At 47.2% G+C, this 17,573-nt stretch overlaps 1 protein-coding gene across 1 annotated transcript in view; it reads left to right on the top strand.

The window, feature by feature from the left end:
* Nucleotides 1-408: 408 nt before the first annotated feature.
* The window catches only part of LOC144676373 (slit homolog 1 protein-like), a gene marked incomplete at its 5' end in the record, with an annotated part of 67,234 nt that continues 50,069 nt past the window's right edge, over nt 409-17,573 (top strand). The window contains 6 exons of the mRNA XM_078536809.1: nt 409-552; nt 4,290-4,456; nt 5,486-5,618; nt 7,446-7,514; nt 10,693-10,764; nt 12,480-12,551. Coding sequence (XP_078392935.1) covers nt 409-552; nt 4,290-4,456; nt 5,486-5,618; nt 7,446-7,514; nt 10,693-10,764; nt 12,480-12,551 — 657 coding nt within the window. The remainder of the gene's footprint in view (nt 553-4,289; nt 4,457-5,485; nt 5,619-7,445; nt 7,515-10,692; nt 10,765-12,479; nt 12,552-17,573) is intronic.

Raw genomic sequence — 17,573 nt, 5'->3', positions numbered from 1 at the left:
GAGGTCAGTCAGAGACTAATTGTAAGGGATATCTGGAGGTCAGTCAGAGGTCAGTCAGTCAAAGTATGGGTCTTGAGAAAAAAAAGAGAGAGAGAAACAGATGCATACACACAAAGAGACAGAGAAACAAAGAACAGGAAGAGAAAGACACAAGCATAGAGGCAGTGAGAGAAACAGAAACAGAGAGAGAGAAAAACAGAGAAACAGAGACGTTTGCCATCGCCAACTTGGTCAGTGGAGAGATTAGTAAGCACTGTGTATATTATATATAAGTCAATGTCTGTGTGTAATGGGTTCTATGGATCAGTAATTGCTCCTGCTCATCTAGTTAATTCTCATCAATAATCAGTCACTAACCACCCCCGAGCAGACACTCTTGCGAGAATTATCTTTCCTTTTCCCCCCCAGGATGTTGAGGAATAATCGCATCAACTGTGTCCACAACGACAGCTTCACAGGATTGAGTGCCGTGCGCCTGCTCTCGCTCTACGACAACCACATCGCCACCATCACACCAGCTGCATTCGACACCCTCCACTCGCTCTCTACCCTGTGAGTATGGAGAGTCCCTCTCTCCTTCTGTACAAGGCTTTATTTTACTCTGGTTTATGTATGCCGCAAAGAATTTAGTAGCTTTGATTAAAAGAGGGCTAACTCGACTTCACCCTGGATAAACTAACATTTTTATAAAGAGAAATATTTTCCTTCCCCTTGGATTGAAGAAACACTTCATTCAAGGAGGGAGTTTTGACTCTCGCGTAGGAATGCGGCTGCATGACTGGTCAGGCCTGCTCGGGAGCGTCAGAGGTCCAGCTGATTGGTGAGTGCAGTGAGCAGTCGTCATGTTGGGCAAAGACCACCAGAGCTGGTCAAATACAGTAACCGGTTTCAGGAAGTCCACCATGACCTGTGCCACACCAATCGCAATCACACCAGCCCAAAAGGCATTCAAATTCCTCCTCCTCCTCCCCATAGCAACTCTGGACAGCAGAAATGCAGTATAACATAGAATTTCATAGAATTCACAACGCTGAAACAGGCCATTGAGCCCAACTGGTCCATGCTGGTGTTTATGCTCCATACCAGCCTCCTCCCATCTTACTTTATCTCATCCTTTTGGCCTATCCTTCTATTCTTGTACTTGTAGCTTCCCCTTAAATGCATCCATGAGATTCACCTCAGTTATTTATTTATTTTTTCATTCATTCACGGGATCTGGGCTTCGCTGGCTGGGCCAGCATTTATTGCCCATTCCTAGTTGGATGGTCAGGATGGTGTGTAGCTCGGAGGGGAACTTGCAGGTGGTGGTGTTCCCTTGTGTCTGCTGCCCTTGTCCTTCTATGTGGTAATGGTCATGGGCTTGGAAGGTGCTGTTGAAGAAGCCTTGGTGAGTTGCATCTTGTAGATGGTGCACACTGCTGCTATTGTGCATCGGTGGTAGATGGAGTGACTGTTTAAGGTGGTGAATGGGATGCCAATCAAATGGGCTGCTTTGTCCTAGATGGTGTCGAGCTCTTTGAGTGTTGTGGGAGCTGCATTTATCCAGGCAAGTGGGGAGTATTCTATCACACTCCTGACTTGTGCCTTGTAGATAGTGGATAGGCTCTGGGGAGTCAGGAGGTGAGTTACTCGCTACAGAATTCCCAGCCTCTGACCTGCTTGTGTAACCACAATATTTATATGGCTGGTCCAATTCAGTTTCTGGTCAATGTTAACCCCCAGGATGTTGATAGTGGGGAGGTTTCAGTGATGGTAATGCCATTGATTGTCAAGGGGTGAAGGTCAACATGCTTCATGTGTTCTTGGACATTAGAATTACTACCGAGATGCATGGGAACAAAACTACACAGGTTGGATTGGTTCAATCTATATCTAGTTTATTGCTCTTTATAACACAGTACAAGTCTTCAATTACATCAGGTTCCCAAATATGTACATACATATATACTTACTAACGTCCATTCAGTCGGTCTTCCAGCGATGGAGTAGGTCCGTGACAGTAGGTGACCAGCCTGTTGTCGCTTCCCGGTGTCTTCTTGATGTCTTCGCCTCGATGGTTTCTTCTCCAAGTATTCTTCTTGTGGGGGTGGGGGCAGCTTATATAGGGTCTTTGTTGCATTATCACATTAAGTTCTTCAACCTTGTCTTTTTACCATCTCAGCAGTTTCTTGTTTTTCAAGTGACTACACGTGGGCAGGAGCTTCTCAAGACCACAGTAACACAATCAATTGTCGCAGAACTCAGTAACACAATTAATTACCGTCTGTCTCAGTAACACAATTAATTTTCTCAGGATTCAGCAATACGATCAATTGTTTGCCATTGTTTGGTCAAACCCAGCGATTTAGCAATGTCCATCTGTTTGTGTATCGGAGTCCCACCTACAATCTGCTGAGACCACTTGATTTATTATCACTTTTGAACAAACAGTAATATTGCTGAATTCAATGGCCTCCTAAAGGGGAGATGACTAAATTCTCTCTTGTTGGAGATGACACTTTTGTGGCGCAAATGTTACTTGCCACTTGTCAGCCCAATTCTGGATATCGTCCAGGTCTTGCTGCATTTGGACATGGGCTGCTTCAGTATCTGAGGAGTCGTGAATGGTGCTGAACATGGTGCAATCATCAGCGAACATCTCCACTTCTGACCTTATGATGGAAGAAAGGTCATTGGTGAAGCAGCTGAAGATGGTTGGACCGAGGACACTACCCTGAGGAACTCCTGCAGTGATGTCCTGGAACTGAGATGACTCACCTCCAACAATCACAATCATCTTCCTTTGTGCTAGGTATGACTCCAACCATTGGAGAGCTTTCCCCCGATTCCCATCAACTCCAGTTTTGCTCGGGCTCCTAGATGCCACACTCGGTCAATGGGGCCTTGATGTCAAGGACAGTCACTCTCACCTCACTGCTAGAGTTCAGCTCTTTTGTCCGAGTTTGGACCAAGGCTGTAATGAGGTCAGTGTTGTAGAAGTTGCTACGCAGATTTCTAGCAAGGAGGAGCCTCAGTCATATTAGGGTATTTATTTAAAAACTAGTTTATTTTCACTATTTACAGTACGTATGTAGTGAGTTGTCAGGAAGGCACATCGTCCTTCTGGGCTGCCTGTCTGCTCCCTATTGTGCCTGGCAAACTGCTGCCTGACGTCAGTGCCACAACTTCATGTGCTGCATGGATTAGCATATCCATTTTGTTAACCCTTTATCCTACAGTCAGGTGCTGAGTGGTCCTGGTGGAACCCAAACTGAGTGTCAGTGAGCAGGTTATTGATGAGCAGGTGCCGCTTGATAGTACTGTCGACAACACCTTCCGCCTTTGCTGATAGGCGAGAGTAGACTGAAGGGGTGATATTTGTCCCTATTGGATTTGTCCTGCTTTTTGTGGACAGGACGTACCTGGACAATTTTCCACATTGCTGGGTAGACGCAAAGATAGTGAAAGATTTTTTGACAAGATCAGCTCAAGATTATCATTAGAAGGTTATTTGTCCACACTGAGGGTCATTAGGACATGAAATGAATTACCACAGGTGGTTAGTAGAGCTGTAGCATCATTTAAATGAGAATTGGATAAATAATTTGAAAACAGGGGAGAGGCAAGGGACTGGGAAGATGGTGACAGCACAATAGATACTTACTGTGCCGTGTTTTCAATACTTTGATGATTCACCTGTGAAGATTGTTGCACACTTACATCACTAACTAACATAATATTTTAAGTACAAAAGCAGGCACAAAGGCACACGTGTGTTTGCATGTTTACGAACATATGAACATATGAAATAGGAGCAGAAGTAGGCCCCATAAGCCTGCCTCGCCATTCAATAAGATCATGGCTGATCTGTTTGTGTTTAGAATTCCACATTCCCATTCACACGTGTACACACATGCATGCACATAAATGCAAACACATGTACACACACACACTCACGCAAACATAATTAAACACACCTGAGCACATTCACACAGATGACATATATGTACGAATAGAGATGTCTGAGCATGCACACAATGCACACACAGGCACACACACAGACACGCACACACATGCATAGACACACGCACACACAGACACACACACAGACATGCACACATGCACACCAATACACATGTGCACTCATGCACGCACACACACAGATACGTGCACACACACACACACAGACACGCTCACACATTCACGCCCACACAGCCACACGCACACACAGATGCACGCGTACACATGCACACACATACACAGAGACTTATGATCAATCACTCCTGTCTGCCTTGACATTCTGATTGCAGCAATCTCCTTGCAAACTCCTTCAACTGTAACTGCCAACTAGCCTGGCTGGGAGAGTGGTTGAGAAGGAGGAAAATAGTCAGCGGAAACCCTCGATGCCAGAAGCCGGACTTCCTGAGAGAGATCCCCCTACAGGATGTGGCTTATCAGGACTTCCGCTGTGAAGAAGGTAACAATCACCTGCATTATTACAGGATAAATAAAGTGTTTGCTTTTATCTTGTGGACTTTTGTGCTCATTAAAGCGAAGGATCTTACAGCTGTGGAATGGAATCCATCGAGCACTCCCAGGACAGGTACAGTACGGGGTTAGATACAGAGTAAAGCTCCCTCTACACTATCCCCATCAAACACTCCCAGGACAGGTACAGTACGGGGTTAGATACAGAGTAAAGCTCCCTCTACACTGTCCCCATCAAACACTCCCAGGACAGGTACAGCATGGGGTTAGCTACAGAGTAAAGCTCCCTCTACACTGTCCCCATCAAACACTCCCAGGACAGGTACAGCACGGGGTTAGATACAGAGTAAAGCTCCCTCTACACTATCCCCCATCAAACACTCCCAGGACAGGTACAGCACGGGGTTAGATATAGAGTAAAGCTCCCTCTAAACTGTCCCCCATCAAACAAACACTCCCAGGACAGGTACAGTACGGGGTTAGATACAGAGTAAAGCTCCCTCTACACTGTACCCATCAAACACTCCCAGGACAGGTACAGCACAGGGTTAGATACAGAGTAAAGCTCCCTCTACACTGTCCCCATCAAACACTCGCAGTACAGGTACAGCACGGGGTTAGATACAGAGTAAAGCTCTCTCTACACTATCCCCCATCAGACACTCCCAGGACACGTACAGCACGGGGTTAGATACAGAGTAAAGCTCCCTCTACACTGTCCCCATCAAACACTCCCAGGACAGGTACAGCACGGGGTTAGATACAGAGTAAAGCTCCCTCTACACTATCCCCCATCAGACACTCCCAGGACACGTACAGCACGGGGTTAGATACAGAGTAAAGCTCCCTCTACACTGTCCCCATCAAACACTCCCAGGACAGGTACAGCACGGGGTTAGATACAGAGTAAAGCTCCCTCTAAACTGTCCCCCATCATACAAACACTCCCAGGACAGGTACATCATGCGGTTAGCTCCAGAGTAAATGTCAGTGATATGAAGTTGTGGTTTTGATGCAGGTTATGAGGAGAGCAGCTGTGTCCCTCGCCCTCAGTGCCCTGCAGAGTGCACCTGCCTGGAGACTGTCATCCGCTGTAGCAACAAACATCTGAAATCTCTACCGAGAGGCATCCCAAAGAACGTGACTGAACTGTGAGTGAGAGAGGATCAGACAAAACCAGCTGTGAGAACTGGATTCTCGCTCACTGCTTTGTCTTAACTACGCGTGTATTCACACCCAGTAAGATATTACTGCAGTAATCAGATTGTCGCTCTACGTCTTCACCAGTGCTTGACAGTGACTGAGGTAGGGAGGATTAGTACGCACAAAGCAGATAGAGAGAAAAACTGAGTGAGAGGGTAAAAGAGACGAATCAATCAGGCATGAAACAAACATATGACGTCAATTTCAACAGAACCCACGCAGCGGGTAACTGACGTGATCAGATTACCAGTATGATTTTACTGTCCCCATCAGTTTAACACTGTGCAGATTGGTTAGTCTTAACCAAGTACACATTGTTTTAATATATTATTCGTTCATGGGATGTGGGTGTCGCTGGCTAGGCCAGCATTTATTGCCCACCCCTAATCGTCCTTCAGAAGGTGGTGGGGAGCTGCCTTGTTGAACCACTGCAGTCCATGTGGTGTAGGCACATCCAAAGTGAGGTTAGGGAGGGAGTTCCAGGACTTTGACCCAGTGACACATTTCCAAGTCAGGATGGTGAGTGACTTGGAGGGAAACTTGCAGGTGGTGGTGTTCCCATCTATCTGCTGCCCTTGTCCTTCTAGAAGGCAGCGGTTGTGGGTTTGGAAGGTGCTGCCTAAGAAGCCTTTGTGAGTTCCTGCAGTGCACCCTGTAGAAAAAATAAAATGGAGACCAAGAAAGGATTTGCATTTATATAACAACGTCCATGACCCTGCAATGTCTCAAACTCCTTCACAGCCAATGATGTACTTCATTACTTCATTGGAGTTTAATCTGGTGATGGTTTTCCAAAGTTCCTTAGATTCTAGAACAATGCCAGCAGATTGAAAGTTAGTAAATGTAATATCACTATTCAAGAAAGGAAGGAGAGAGAAAATGGGGGGCTGCAGGCTAGGTAGCCTGGCATCAGTCATTGGGAAGAGTTGGAATCTATTATTAAGGAGGTGTTAACAAGGCACTTAGAAACTCATGGTATGGTTAGGTAGAGTCAACATAAATTGATAAAGGAGTTCTGAGGGGCCCATACATCCGAGACTATCCAACTCAGTGCAGACCAGATATTCAACCTTCCAAGTCCCTGCAGCTCAACAACAACAACTTGCATTAATATAGTGCCTTTATCATCATAAACTCCCCAAGGTGCTTCACAGGTACATTATCAAGCAACAATTGACATCGAGCAAAGAAGGAGATATTATGACAGAGGACTAAAAACTTCGTCAAAGAGGTAGGTTTTAGCACTGTCTTAAAGGAGGAGAGAGAGGTAGACAGGTTTAGAGAGAGAATTTCAGAGCTTAAGGCCCCCTGCAGCTGGAGCAATTGGAAACTGGGGATGTGCAAGAGGCCAGAATTTGAGGAGCGCAGAGATCTCGGAGGATTGTAAGGTTAGAGAAGGTTACAAAGATAGGGAGGGGTGGTGTCATGGAGGGATTTGTACACAAGGATAAGAATTTTTAAATCTAGGCATTGCTGGACCGAGTACCAATGTAGATTGGGGAATCACAGTGAGTGATGGGTGAATGGGCTTTGGTGCGAGTTAAGATGTGGGCAGCAGAATTTTTGAAGAGCTTGAGTTTGTGGAGAGCGGACGGTGGAAGGCTGACCAGGAGAGCATTATTCGAATAGCCATGGGGGTAACAAGGACGGAGAGGAGGGTTTCAGCAGGAAATGGACAATTACATGCTTGTCTCACCCAATGGGCGTAATTATAATTGAACACAACCCATTTCATAAAAATTCCACCGGCCCTAATTCTTTGCTTTGTCTTCCAGGTACCTGGATGGTAACCAGTTCAGTTCAGTTCCCACTGTACTCTACACCTTCAAACATCTACAGCTGGTGTAGGTATTCTGGGGAGGGCTAGAGGAAGAGGGAGGGAAGGGTGGTGCTGAGGGGTGGTGGGTTGGGTGGGGGGGGTGGGGGGTGGAGGTGGGAGGGCATGTGGGAGCAAGATGATGGGCGGGATCTTCCAGTCCCGCCGCAAGTCAATGGACTTCCAGCCGGGGCACCGCCCGTGACAAGGCTGGAAAATCCCGGCTGATGCTTTTCCAGGGATGGTACTGAACATGTGGACTGGGGAGTGGGAAGGGTCCACTTGATTTGCGATGACTCATTTTAAGATCAATGTTCCCCATCACTAGGCTTTGAAAAATACTGGGTTCCCAGGAGTTGCAGAGACCAGCAAGGGAATGAAGACTCAATTACATTGCTCGGCGCCCACTGAAATTGGTCAGGGCCCGGGAATGAGGTGAATCGGGACATTCCTGCCACGTCATCCTTGTCTGTCTCAAGGGGCACCCACAGGTATCTGCAGAGGCCTCAGCTTTATCCTGGGAGCAGGGGTTAATCTAAGGCCTTTAGGTCAAGGTGGCAGTGTGGAAAGTGAAGAGAATTCAGCTCTCTTATTTCTGGAGGCGAAGTGGTGTTTGTACGCACCGTACGCACTCCTTAATGCGCTTGAAAGAGGATCATTCAAAGCTATCCTGCAGAAACAATGGGCGGTATTTAATGGAGGTGACGGGGGCTTCGCCTGCTGGCTGGAGAGCGGGTGAGAGCCGGCGTTTTCGGGAAGGCTTGCCACATCATGTGCCATTCAGACACTTAGCTGGGCAGTGGCGGGCACTGCCCAGGATCAAGGATCATAGGGGAGTGGGGGTTGTGGAGGGCGGAGGCCCTGTCTGCCGAGATGAATGGCAGTGCCACCAGGAAGGCAGTGGCTACTGCCCATACTACACCCACTCAAGGCCTAGGATCCTAGGCCACAGGTGAGTGATGGCGGAAGAGGGGTTGCAGTTTGGGGGGGTCATGGGGTGAGGGGCTTCGGCAGCAAGGATAGAGGGTAGCTCTCAGCAGGTGCCCCCTACTTCCCGATGCCAGGCCCCTCGATCAGGCAGGGACCGTCCCCTTGGTGCCTGCAAGCAAACAAGCCTGGGTTTGCTTGTTGGGATCCCCGCATGGTGAGCCCCCTGCCTGCTGCTGGGTTAATACCAGAGGAGGTGGGATGAGGCCTTTAGGTGGGCATTAATTGTCCACTTAAGGGCCTCAACTGGGCCTTCCTACCACAGACTTCCAGGGCAGAGGTGGGAAGGCAGTAGGGTCTCCAGCCGCTACCCTCCCGCCTGATTAAATGCACCTGGCTACCAAACCCGCCATGGAGGAGGGCAGCAAAAGCTGCCCAATGTTTCAGTGAGTGAGCGGGTAATCTATGGATCTGGCTCCCGGGGGAGACGCTGGGAGCAGATAATATTGATTAATTCAAATGCAAATTAGACAGATCTCTTTCAGAAAATAACATTTTGGGTATACAGTATCTGAGGGGTTTGAGACAAAGAAAAGCACAGCACAGGAACAGGCCCTTCGGCCCTCCAAGCCTGCGCCGATCATATTGACATGTCATGTGGTGAGCGTAGTGATACTTGGGAGAACCAGGTGGTTTTGGACCGATGGTTTCCCAAATCTCTCCCCCGCTGGGGGTTTTCCTCACCTCATGACTGGGTCTGTTGTGGACTCATCGATAGAGATTGGTCACTGTGATTAATCAATAACTCCATTATTATGGGGCTGTCAGGGTGGGAGAACACAAACTAGGGCCAGGATTTTATGGTCTCACCGCAGTGTGTCTCCCCCCCAGTGGATGCCGTGAGCCAGTTAAATCTCCACTCAGTTTGGCGGGACCATAATATCCCACCGGGCGGGAGGGACCATTAAATCCTGACCTAGGTGAACCTGGTTTTTTTTCTTTCAGTCCAGCTGTTCCTATGTGATGAGATTTCTGGACACAGCCAGATGTGAGGAACCTTACTATTTGGACTCAGTGCTGTGCCTTGACACCAGGAGGTACAACCCGAGCTCAACTCGCCCTCTGACCCCCAGTGCGAATGCTTCCCAAGCTGCGGCTGCCATGTGTCCACTGGGACATGGTTGGCTGGGCCAACGGTCACTTGGAGCCTTCAAAAGCCCCCATCCTTCCCCCCAGTGCTCCTCCTCCCACCCTGCACCATTGAGCCACCTCAATGTGCACACTAACCTGTGCACTTCATCCCATGGGGGAACATAAGTTGGTTTGCCCAGGTTTTCAGGTGCGAACCAGAAGATTCTAGGATGAGGGCCACCCAAAACTGGTCCTCATTTAATAAGCTTGCTGCTCTGGTCCCCTCCAATTTCCAGCCAGTTGCCTTCCCGACAGCGGCTCCAAGTTAATTACTGGGAACGTTAGGGGGGAGAGGAATGGGAGGGGCACCAAGGACAGATCAGTAGCCTTCAATAGTGCTAAAGAGCCCAGGCTGATCTCTTCTGCTCCTCCCCCTTCCATGTTAAAGTAAGTAATTTTAATAAACTTGCCTGGAAACATCACTGGTTAAGCTGCATGTGGGCCAGGTAAATCCGAATGCACAAGGCCCCAGGCCTGCTCTGGTCACGGCCACAGTGAATTTCTGGAACGGGTCCTGTCTTGAAGTGCAGTCATTGTGGTATTGTAGGGAAAAGTGGCAGCCAATTTGCACACGGAAAGCTCCCACAAACAGCAACGTGGTAATGAGCAGGTAATCTGAGTTTAGTGACATTGGTTGAGAGATAAATATCGGCTAGGACTCCCCTGCTCTTCTCCAAAATAGTGCCGTGCAATCTTTGGCGACCACCTGAGAGGGCAGACAGGGCCTTGGTTTAATGCCTCAGTTAAAACTCAGCATCTCTGACAGTGCAGCACTCCCTCAGTACTGCAGTGGGAGCGTCAGCCTGGATTTTTGGACTCAAGCTCAAGTGAGATTCGAACCCACAGCCTTCTGACTCCGAGGCATGAGTGCTGCCCCTTTTTAGCATATTCTAGGCTTCCAATACCTGCTTGAGTCAGTAGCCAGAGACGCCACAACTATGCCTGAACCAGAGGTGAGAGTTTGGCCCCCCCCCACCGCCAATTTGGACCTCCTTTCCCGCATGGAAAATGAGTTGTGACAAGGTCCAACCTCGCGCTCCCACAGTTTTCAGTTGTTGATGCTAATTATTTCATTCCTCCCTCAACAGGGATATGAGTAACAACCGGATCAGTTCCTTGACCAATACATCGTTCATCAATATGAGCCAGCTGACAACACTGTAAGTAGCCTGTAGCCATAGATAATGCTGATACAACAAGTTGTGAGGAGGATACAAAGGGCAGGATTTTCCGACATTCCCGCTGCCAGGATCATCCGGTCCCGCTGAGAGTCAATGGACTTCCGGCTGGGCTGCCGAATCTCCTGCAGCGGGTCCCACCATGACAGAGCCAGAAAATACCGGCCAAAGAGTCTGCAATGGGATATAGATTGGTTAAGTGAGCGGGCAAAAATTTGGCAAATGGAATAAAATATGGGGTTGTCTACTTTGGCAGGAAGAATGAAAAAGCAGAATAATATTTCTATGGAGAGAGATTGCAGAATGATGCAGTGTAGAGGGATCTGGGTGTCCTTGTACATGAATCAGATAACGTTAATATGCAGGTACAGCAAGTAATCAGGAAGGCAGATGGAATGTTGGCCTTTATTGCAAGGTGGGGATGGAGTATAAAAATAGGGGAGTCTTGCTAAACTGAACAAGGCATGGGTGAGATTGCACCCAGAGTACTGTGCACAGTTCTGGCCTCCTTACTTCAGGAGGGATATACTTACATTGGAAGCATTTCAGAGGAGGTTCACTAGGCTGATTCCTGGGATGGGCCGGTTTGTCTTAGGAGGAAAGGTTGAGCAGGTTGGGCCGATACCCACTGGAGTTTAGAAGAATGAGAGCTGACCTGATTGAAACATATCAGATTCTGAGGGGCCTTGACATGGTGGATGCTGGAAGGATGTTTCCTTTTGTGGGGGAGTCTAGAACTAGGAGACACAGTTAAATTTAAGGAGTATCCCATTTAAAATGGAGATGATAAGGAATTCCTTCCCTCAGATGGTCATTAGTCTTTGGAATTCCTATCCCCAGAGAGCAGTAGAGGCTGGGTCATTGAATATATTCAAGGCTGAGTTAGAGAGACTTTTGCTTGAAAGGGGAGTCAGGGGTTTATGGGGAACAGGCAGGAAAGTAGAGTTAGGGCCACAATTGGATCAGCGATGATCTTATTGAATGGCCAAGCAGGGATGAGGGGCTGAATGGCCTACTCCTGCTCCTATTCCTTATGATCTTATGATCGCAGACATCTGCTACCAGCCCATGGTCACCAACTCTTGTTGAATGTATTCCTGGAGGTTGCATCACATGACCTTCAGCCCTCCAACCGCCCAACCTGGTCGTAGAGTCCTTCTTTCCCCTTGATTTCAACAGTTTTGGAACCAATGAACAAAGAAAATAAATAAAAACTACGCCATTATTTTCTTTCATGCCACCTGTGTCACAGGGCTTCCCAAACTGTGGGCAGTGGCCTCCAGTGGGGTAGTGAGATGGGATTTTGGGGTCCTGAGCTCTGAGGCAGTAATGGCTGCCATGGAGCCCGGAGTGATTTCTGACTGCTGTGAGGACCCCTTAAATCCTCATGTTTTTTTTTGTTAGTGGGCACGGCTTGTTGGACTGCTCTCTGAGGCTCAATTGCTGTGGCAAAAAAAAAGCCTGTGAAAAAGTTGGATTCTACCCTGTCAAACCCTTTAAGAATTTTGTACGTTTCAATGGGATCACCTTTCATCCAGAGGTGAAAGTGCCACAGTTGACACATCAGGATAGTTGGTACATCCCAGAGGAGGAAAGAGAATGTGGGCTGTGGGATGAGTCACAAAGTGACAATAAAGTCATGTTTTATTTTCCAGCATCTCACTGTTGCATTTTCTTCCTGTCTTTTTATTTTCCAGGATTCTCAGTTACAATTCCTTACGATGCATCCCTGCCTCTGCGTTCCAGGGTCTCCGCTCTCTCCGGCTCCTGTAAGTCCCGGCTGGGAAATACTTAGTCATCTTACAACCCAACACTCACTGGTTAGGTCTCAGCTCAGGTATTGTGACCCATTCTGGGATCCAAAATTTAGGAAGGATGTCAAGGGTTTCGAGATTGTGCAGAGGAGGTTTACTAGGATGGTGTCAGGGAAAATGGACTTCAGAAATGCGGAGAAGCTGGGATTGTTCTCCTTGGAGCAGAGAAGGTTAAGAGAAGGTTTAATAGAAGTGTTCAGAGAGTTGTTAGCAATAAATTTTTTCCACTTGAAGGCATTGACCAAAGGGCACAGATTTAATTGGCGAAAGAATGAATGGGGAGAATGATTTCAGAGCTCAAAGGGTTAAATCATGAAAGACAGGTGCATAGACCTGGTTTGTCTTCCTGAGTTTAGAAGATTAAGGCTTGATCTAATTGAGGTTTTAAAATGTTAAAAGGATTAGTTAAGGTAGATACGGAGAAACTGTTCCCTTTGCTGAGAGAGTCCAGACCGAGAGGCGTAATCTTAAAATGAAAGCTTGGTGGTTCCTGATGGAAATCAGGAAACACAAAGGGTAGAGGCAGCTTGAGACTGTATCCTCCAACAGCTTGTGGATGCTGGGGGTCAATTGAAGCTTTCAAGACTGAGATCGACAGTGCTTTGTGTGGTAAGAGATATGATCAAAGCCTGGTAAATGGAGCTGAGGTGCAGACCAATCATGATTTAATTCAATGGTGGTACACGCTCGAGGGACTGAATAGCCTCCTCCAGCTCCTATGTACACTGACAATAAACCTCGGCCCAGATCTTCCAGTCTCCAGGTTATTGTACCCTGGACATATCCCGGAAGATGCACTGGGACTCCTGGGGAATTGCCCTGGAAGTTTCAGCTTCCAATTGGCAATTCCCGTCCATCTGGAACCCTCAGAAAAAGTCTCCAGCTCTGATATATAGAATCGGAGACTTTGGATGGTTCTGACTCGCTTTCCAGAATAGTTACTCAGGAAATGTTAGAGAGGAAATAAATCATATCTAACTCCTGGGTAACTATACAACTGACCCCTCTGACACTACAATGTTTCCCCTGATCCTCTGGCTTCCCCCTCAACCCTCCGACTGCACTGCCCCCAATCCTCTGACTTCCCTGCCCCCAAACCTCTGACTTCCCCCGACACTCCAACAACCCCCCCCAACCCTCTGACTCCCCCACTGACCCTCCGACTCCTCCACTGACCCTCTGACTCCCCACCGAACCTCTGACCAACCCCCAACCCTCAGACCCCCCCCCAAATGCCCCTAATCCTCTGCCTTCCCCCCCACCCCAAGCAACCCTCTGACTCCCACCTCCGACTCCCACCCAACCTGATTTGACCCGACCTCACCACCCCACCCACCCTGCCACCTTGAAGAGCCCCGGTTTGGAAGCCCGGGTGAGAGATGCCGAGCTCCGGCGCTGTGTTAAAAAGATAAGAACGGAATGGCAACCCAAGGGTGACTGCCACTCCTCGGAAGATTCGGCCCCTTGCGTCCAACTGGGTGCAAAATATTACTCTGGCAACTGGCTTCCCAGCTGGCATAGACTCACCTCTTTGCCAACTTCTAGATCCCAACACAAAGTGAGTTGGTGCAATCTTCTTTCAGTCCTTGATGAACATGCCCCTAATTTGGCATTAAATTAACAAAGTCATGTTCACCTCCTGTGCTCACTGACCTACACTAGCTCCCTGGCCACTGATGTCTTAGAAATAAAATTTTCAAATCCCTCCATGGCGCGTCCCTCCCTATCTCTGTCAACCCCTCCAGTCCTACAACCCTTGAGATCGCTGCGCTCCTCCAATTCTAGCCTCTTGAGCATCCCTGATTTTAATCGCTCTACCGTTGGCGGTTGTGCCTTCAGCTGCCGAGGTCCTAAGCTCTGGAATTCCCTCCCTAAACCTCCCTCCCCTTCTTTAAAACTCTCCTTAAAATCTGACCAAGTTTTTGGTTACCTGTCCTAGTATCTCCTTATGTGGCCCGGGGTCAGCGCTATCTGATAGCGCTCCTGTGAAGCACCTTGGGGCAGTTTATTATGTTAAAGGCACTATATAAATGTAAATTGCTGTTGTTAATGTCACTCGAAGACCAGGGGACGAGGAAATGATCGGGGACAGGAATTTACTGATGCAATAGGAAAGCAGCCTGTGAGGGAGTTAGGGGTAACTACATCCCAACCACAGACTGCACCTTAGTGGGGGAGTGCGAGGGGAAGGGAAGGAAACTAGGAAAGTAAAAATAAATGAATGCATAAGGAATTGGAGCACTGAGTTACTGAGGAACTGCGTGCAGCTTCTGTGTATGAATACCAGCCAGAGCTGCCTGTATCTGAGTGTCAGGATGGCTTGCTGTGGTGGGAAGGGGAGATATCTGTGATGCTAACTAATTGCCTGTCTAAAACACAATCTCCTTCATGTAGTGTTGCTGACTTTGAGTGACCAGGAGGATGGGCAGTGACAGCAGGTCAGAGCCTGAAGGGGGAGCGGCAAGGGAGTGTCTCTAAATTAGTGTTGCTTTACCATGGAGTGGTTTTTAAAATTAATTCCAACTTCTGGCTCTCTTGCAAGTAGTATTTATTTGCTGGTTTCTTCCCACCAGACTCCTGCTGGAATACCGTTCCAGAGGAGCTAGACCTCTTTTCAATCTCTTGTCCAAACCTTAGACAGTAAGTCCAGGTCGACTATTTGAACAAGGAGGTATTACTGCTGAAATTGATCCTAGTCTGCCCTGATGCTCACTCCCCTCTCCCCTCCACTCACCCACACACACACTCACACACTTATATTCTAATACACACACACAAACTCATACACATTCACTCACACAAACACTCACAAACACACACATACACTCATACATACACATTCATATACACATGTACTCATACATGCACTCACTCACACACTCTCATACACACTCATGCCTACACAAACACACACACACACAAAAGGTCACAAACACACACTCCCACATGCGCACACACCCTCACACACATGTACACATGCACACATGCACTCTCACACACACTCACACATGTTTCCCAGTGTAGAGATCAGGTGCTGGTTCAGGCTGCTGAGGTCACATCATATTACATTCTGCTGCCCTTGCTTTAAACCTAATCGTTGCTCTGCCTCTGTATCCTTTGTTAGGCTCTCGCTATGTCCTAACTGTCTGTTTCTCCCTGTCTCTATCTCTTTCACTCTCCTCTCTCTTTGACTCTCTCTCCGACTACCTGTCTCTTCATCTCTCTCTATTTCTGTCTTTCCCATCATGTTTTTGCCAACTCTCTCTCTCCAATTCTCTCTGTCTCTATTTCTGTATCTCCCTGTCTCTGTCTTTGTCTCTCTCCATCTCTTTCTCCAACTCTCTCCTTGACTCTATCTCCCTTCTGTCTCTTTCTCTGTTTTTCCCTTTCCTTGTCTCTATTTCTCTCTTTCACCGTTTCTATCTCTGCCTCTCTCCGTTTCTCTCTCCGATTCTTTCCCTATCTCTCTCTCTGCCTCTCTCCGTTTCTTTCTCCGACTCTTTCCCTATCTCTCTTTCTCTCTGCCTCTCTCTCCTTCTCTATCTCCATTCCTCTCTCTGCCATTGTCTCTTCCTTGTCTCTGTTCTCTCTCTCATCCTATCTCTATCTTCCTCCAATTATTCAATTATTCAGTGTATTTAACTATTAATTAAATTCGATTATTCAACCCGCTATCCAAGAATAGGAGAGAGAACACTCTGAATGACAGGCCAGTTAGCCTGACATTGGTCATAGGGAAAATCATTATCTGGTTGGCCACAGTCAACATGGATTTATGAAAGGGAAATATTGTTTGACAAACCTTTTAGAGTTTATTGAGATTGTAACAAGCAGGATGGAGAAGGGGAAACCAGTGGACATAGAGCATTTGGATTTACAAGAAGATATTTGATAAGGTGCTGCACAAGAGATTATGGCACAAAATTAGTGCTCATGGGATTGGGGGTAATAAATTAACTGGATTTATTTTTATTTATTCTTTCATGGATGTGGGCATCACTGGCAAGGACAGCATTTATTGCCCATCCCTAATTACCCTTGAGAAGGTAGTGGTCCATCTGGTATCTATAACAATTTGATACAACTGAGTGGCTTGTAGAGGGCATTTAAGAGTCAACCACATTGCTATGGGTCTGGAGTCACATGTAGGCCAGACCGGGTAAGGACAGCAGATTTCCTTCCCTGAAGGGCATTTGTGAAACAGGTGGGTTTTTAAAATATTTGATGATAGTTCATGACATCAACACTGAAACTAGCTTTTTCAATTCCAGATTTATTAATAAATTAAATTCAAATTCCTGCAGTTGCCGTGATGGGATTTGAACTTGTGTCCCCGGCACATTAGTCTGGGCCTCTGGTTTACTAGTCTAGTGACATTACCACTACAGCATGTGTGTTGAGGACTGGCTATTGGACAGACAACAGAAAGTAGGAATAAAAGGGTCATTTTCAAGTCGGCGGGCTGTAACTTAGTGGATTGCCACAAGGATCAGCGCTGGGACCTCAACTATTTACAATCTACATCAATGACTGAGTGAAGTACTCAAGTTTGCTGATGAAACAAAGTTAGAAAAGCTGTGAGGAGGACACAAAGAGGCTGCTGAGGATCTAGATTGGTTAAATGATTTGGCAAGAACAGGGCAGATAGAGTATAATGTGGGGAAATGTGAAGTGATCCACTTTGGAAGAAAAACTAGAAAAGCAAACTATTTTTTTACATGGAGACAGACCGAGAAATGTTGGTATTCACAGGGACCTGGGTGTCCTACTTGAATCACAGAGAGTTAACATGCAGGTATAACAAGCAATTAGGAAAAGCAAATGGTATCTTAACCTTTATTGCAAAGAGATTGGAGTATAAGAGTGAAGAAGGCTTCCTACAATTGTACAGGACATTGATGAGATCTCAATGGGAGTATTGTGTACTCTTATAATCTCTTTAGCTAAGAAAGGGATATACTTACCTCAGAGGCAGTG

The sequence above is a fragment of the Cetorhinus maximus genome, unplaced genomic scaffold, assembly GCF_964194155.1.
Source record: "Cetorhinus maximus unplaced genomic scaffold, sCetMax3.hap1.1 HAP1_SCAFFOLD_1549, whole genome shotgun sequence".
Lineage (NCBI taxonomy): Eukaryota > Metazoa > Chordata > Chondrichthyes > Lamniformes > Cetorhinidae > Cetorhinus > Cetorhinus maximus.
Note: the sequence above shows the minus strand (reverse complement) of the source record. Positions and strands in the feature narration are given on the sequence as shown.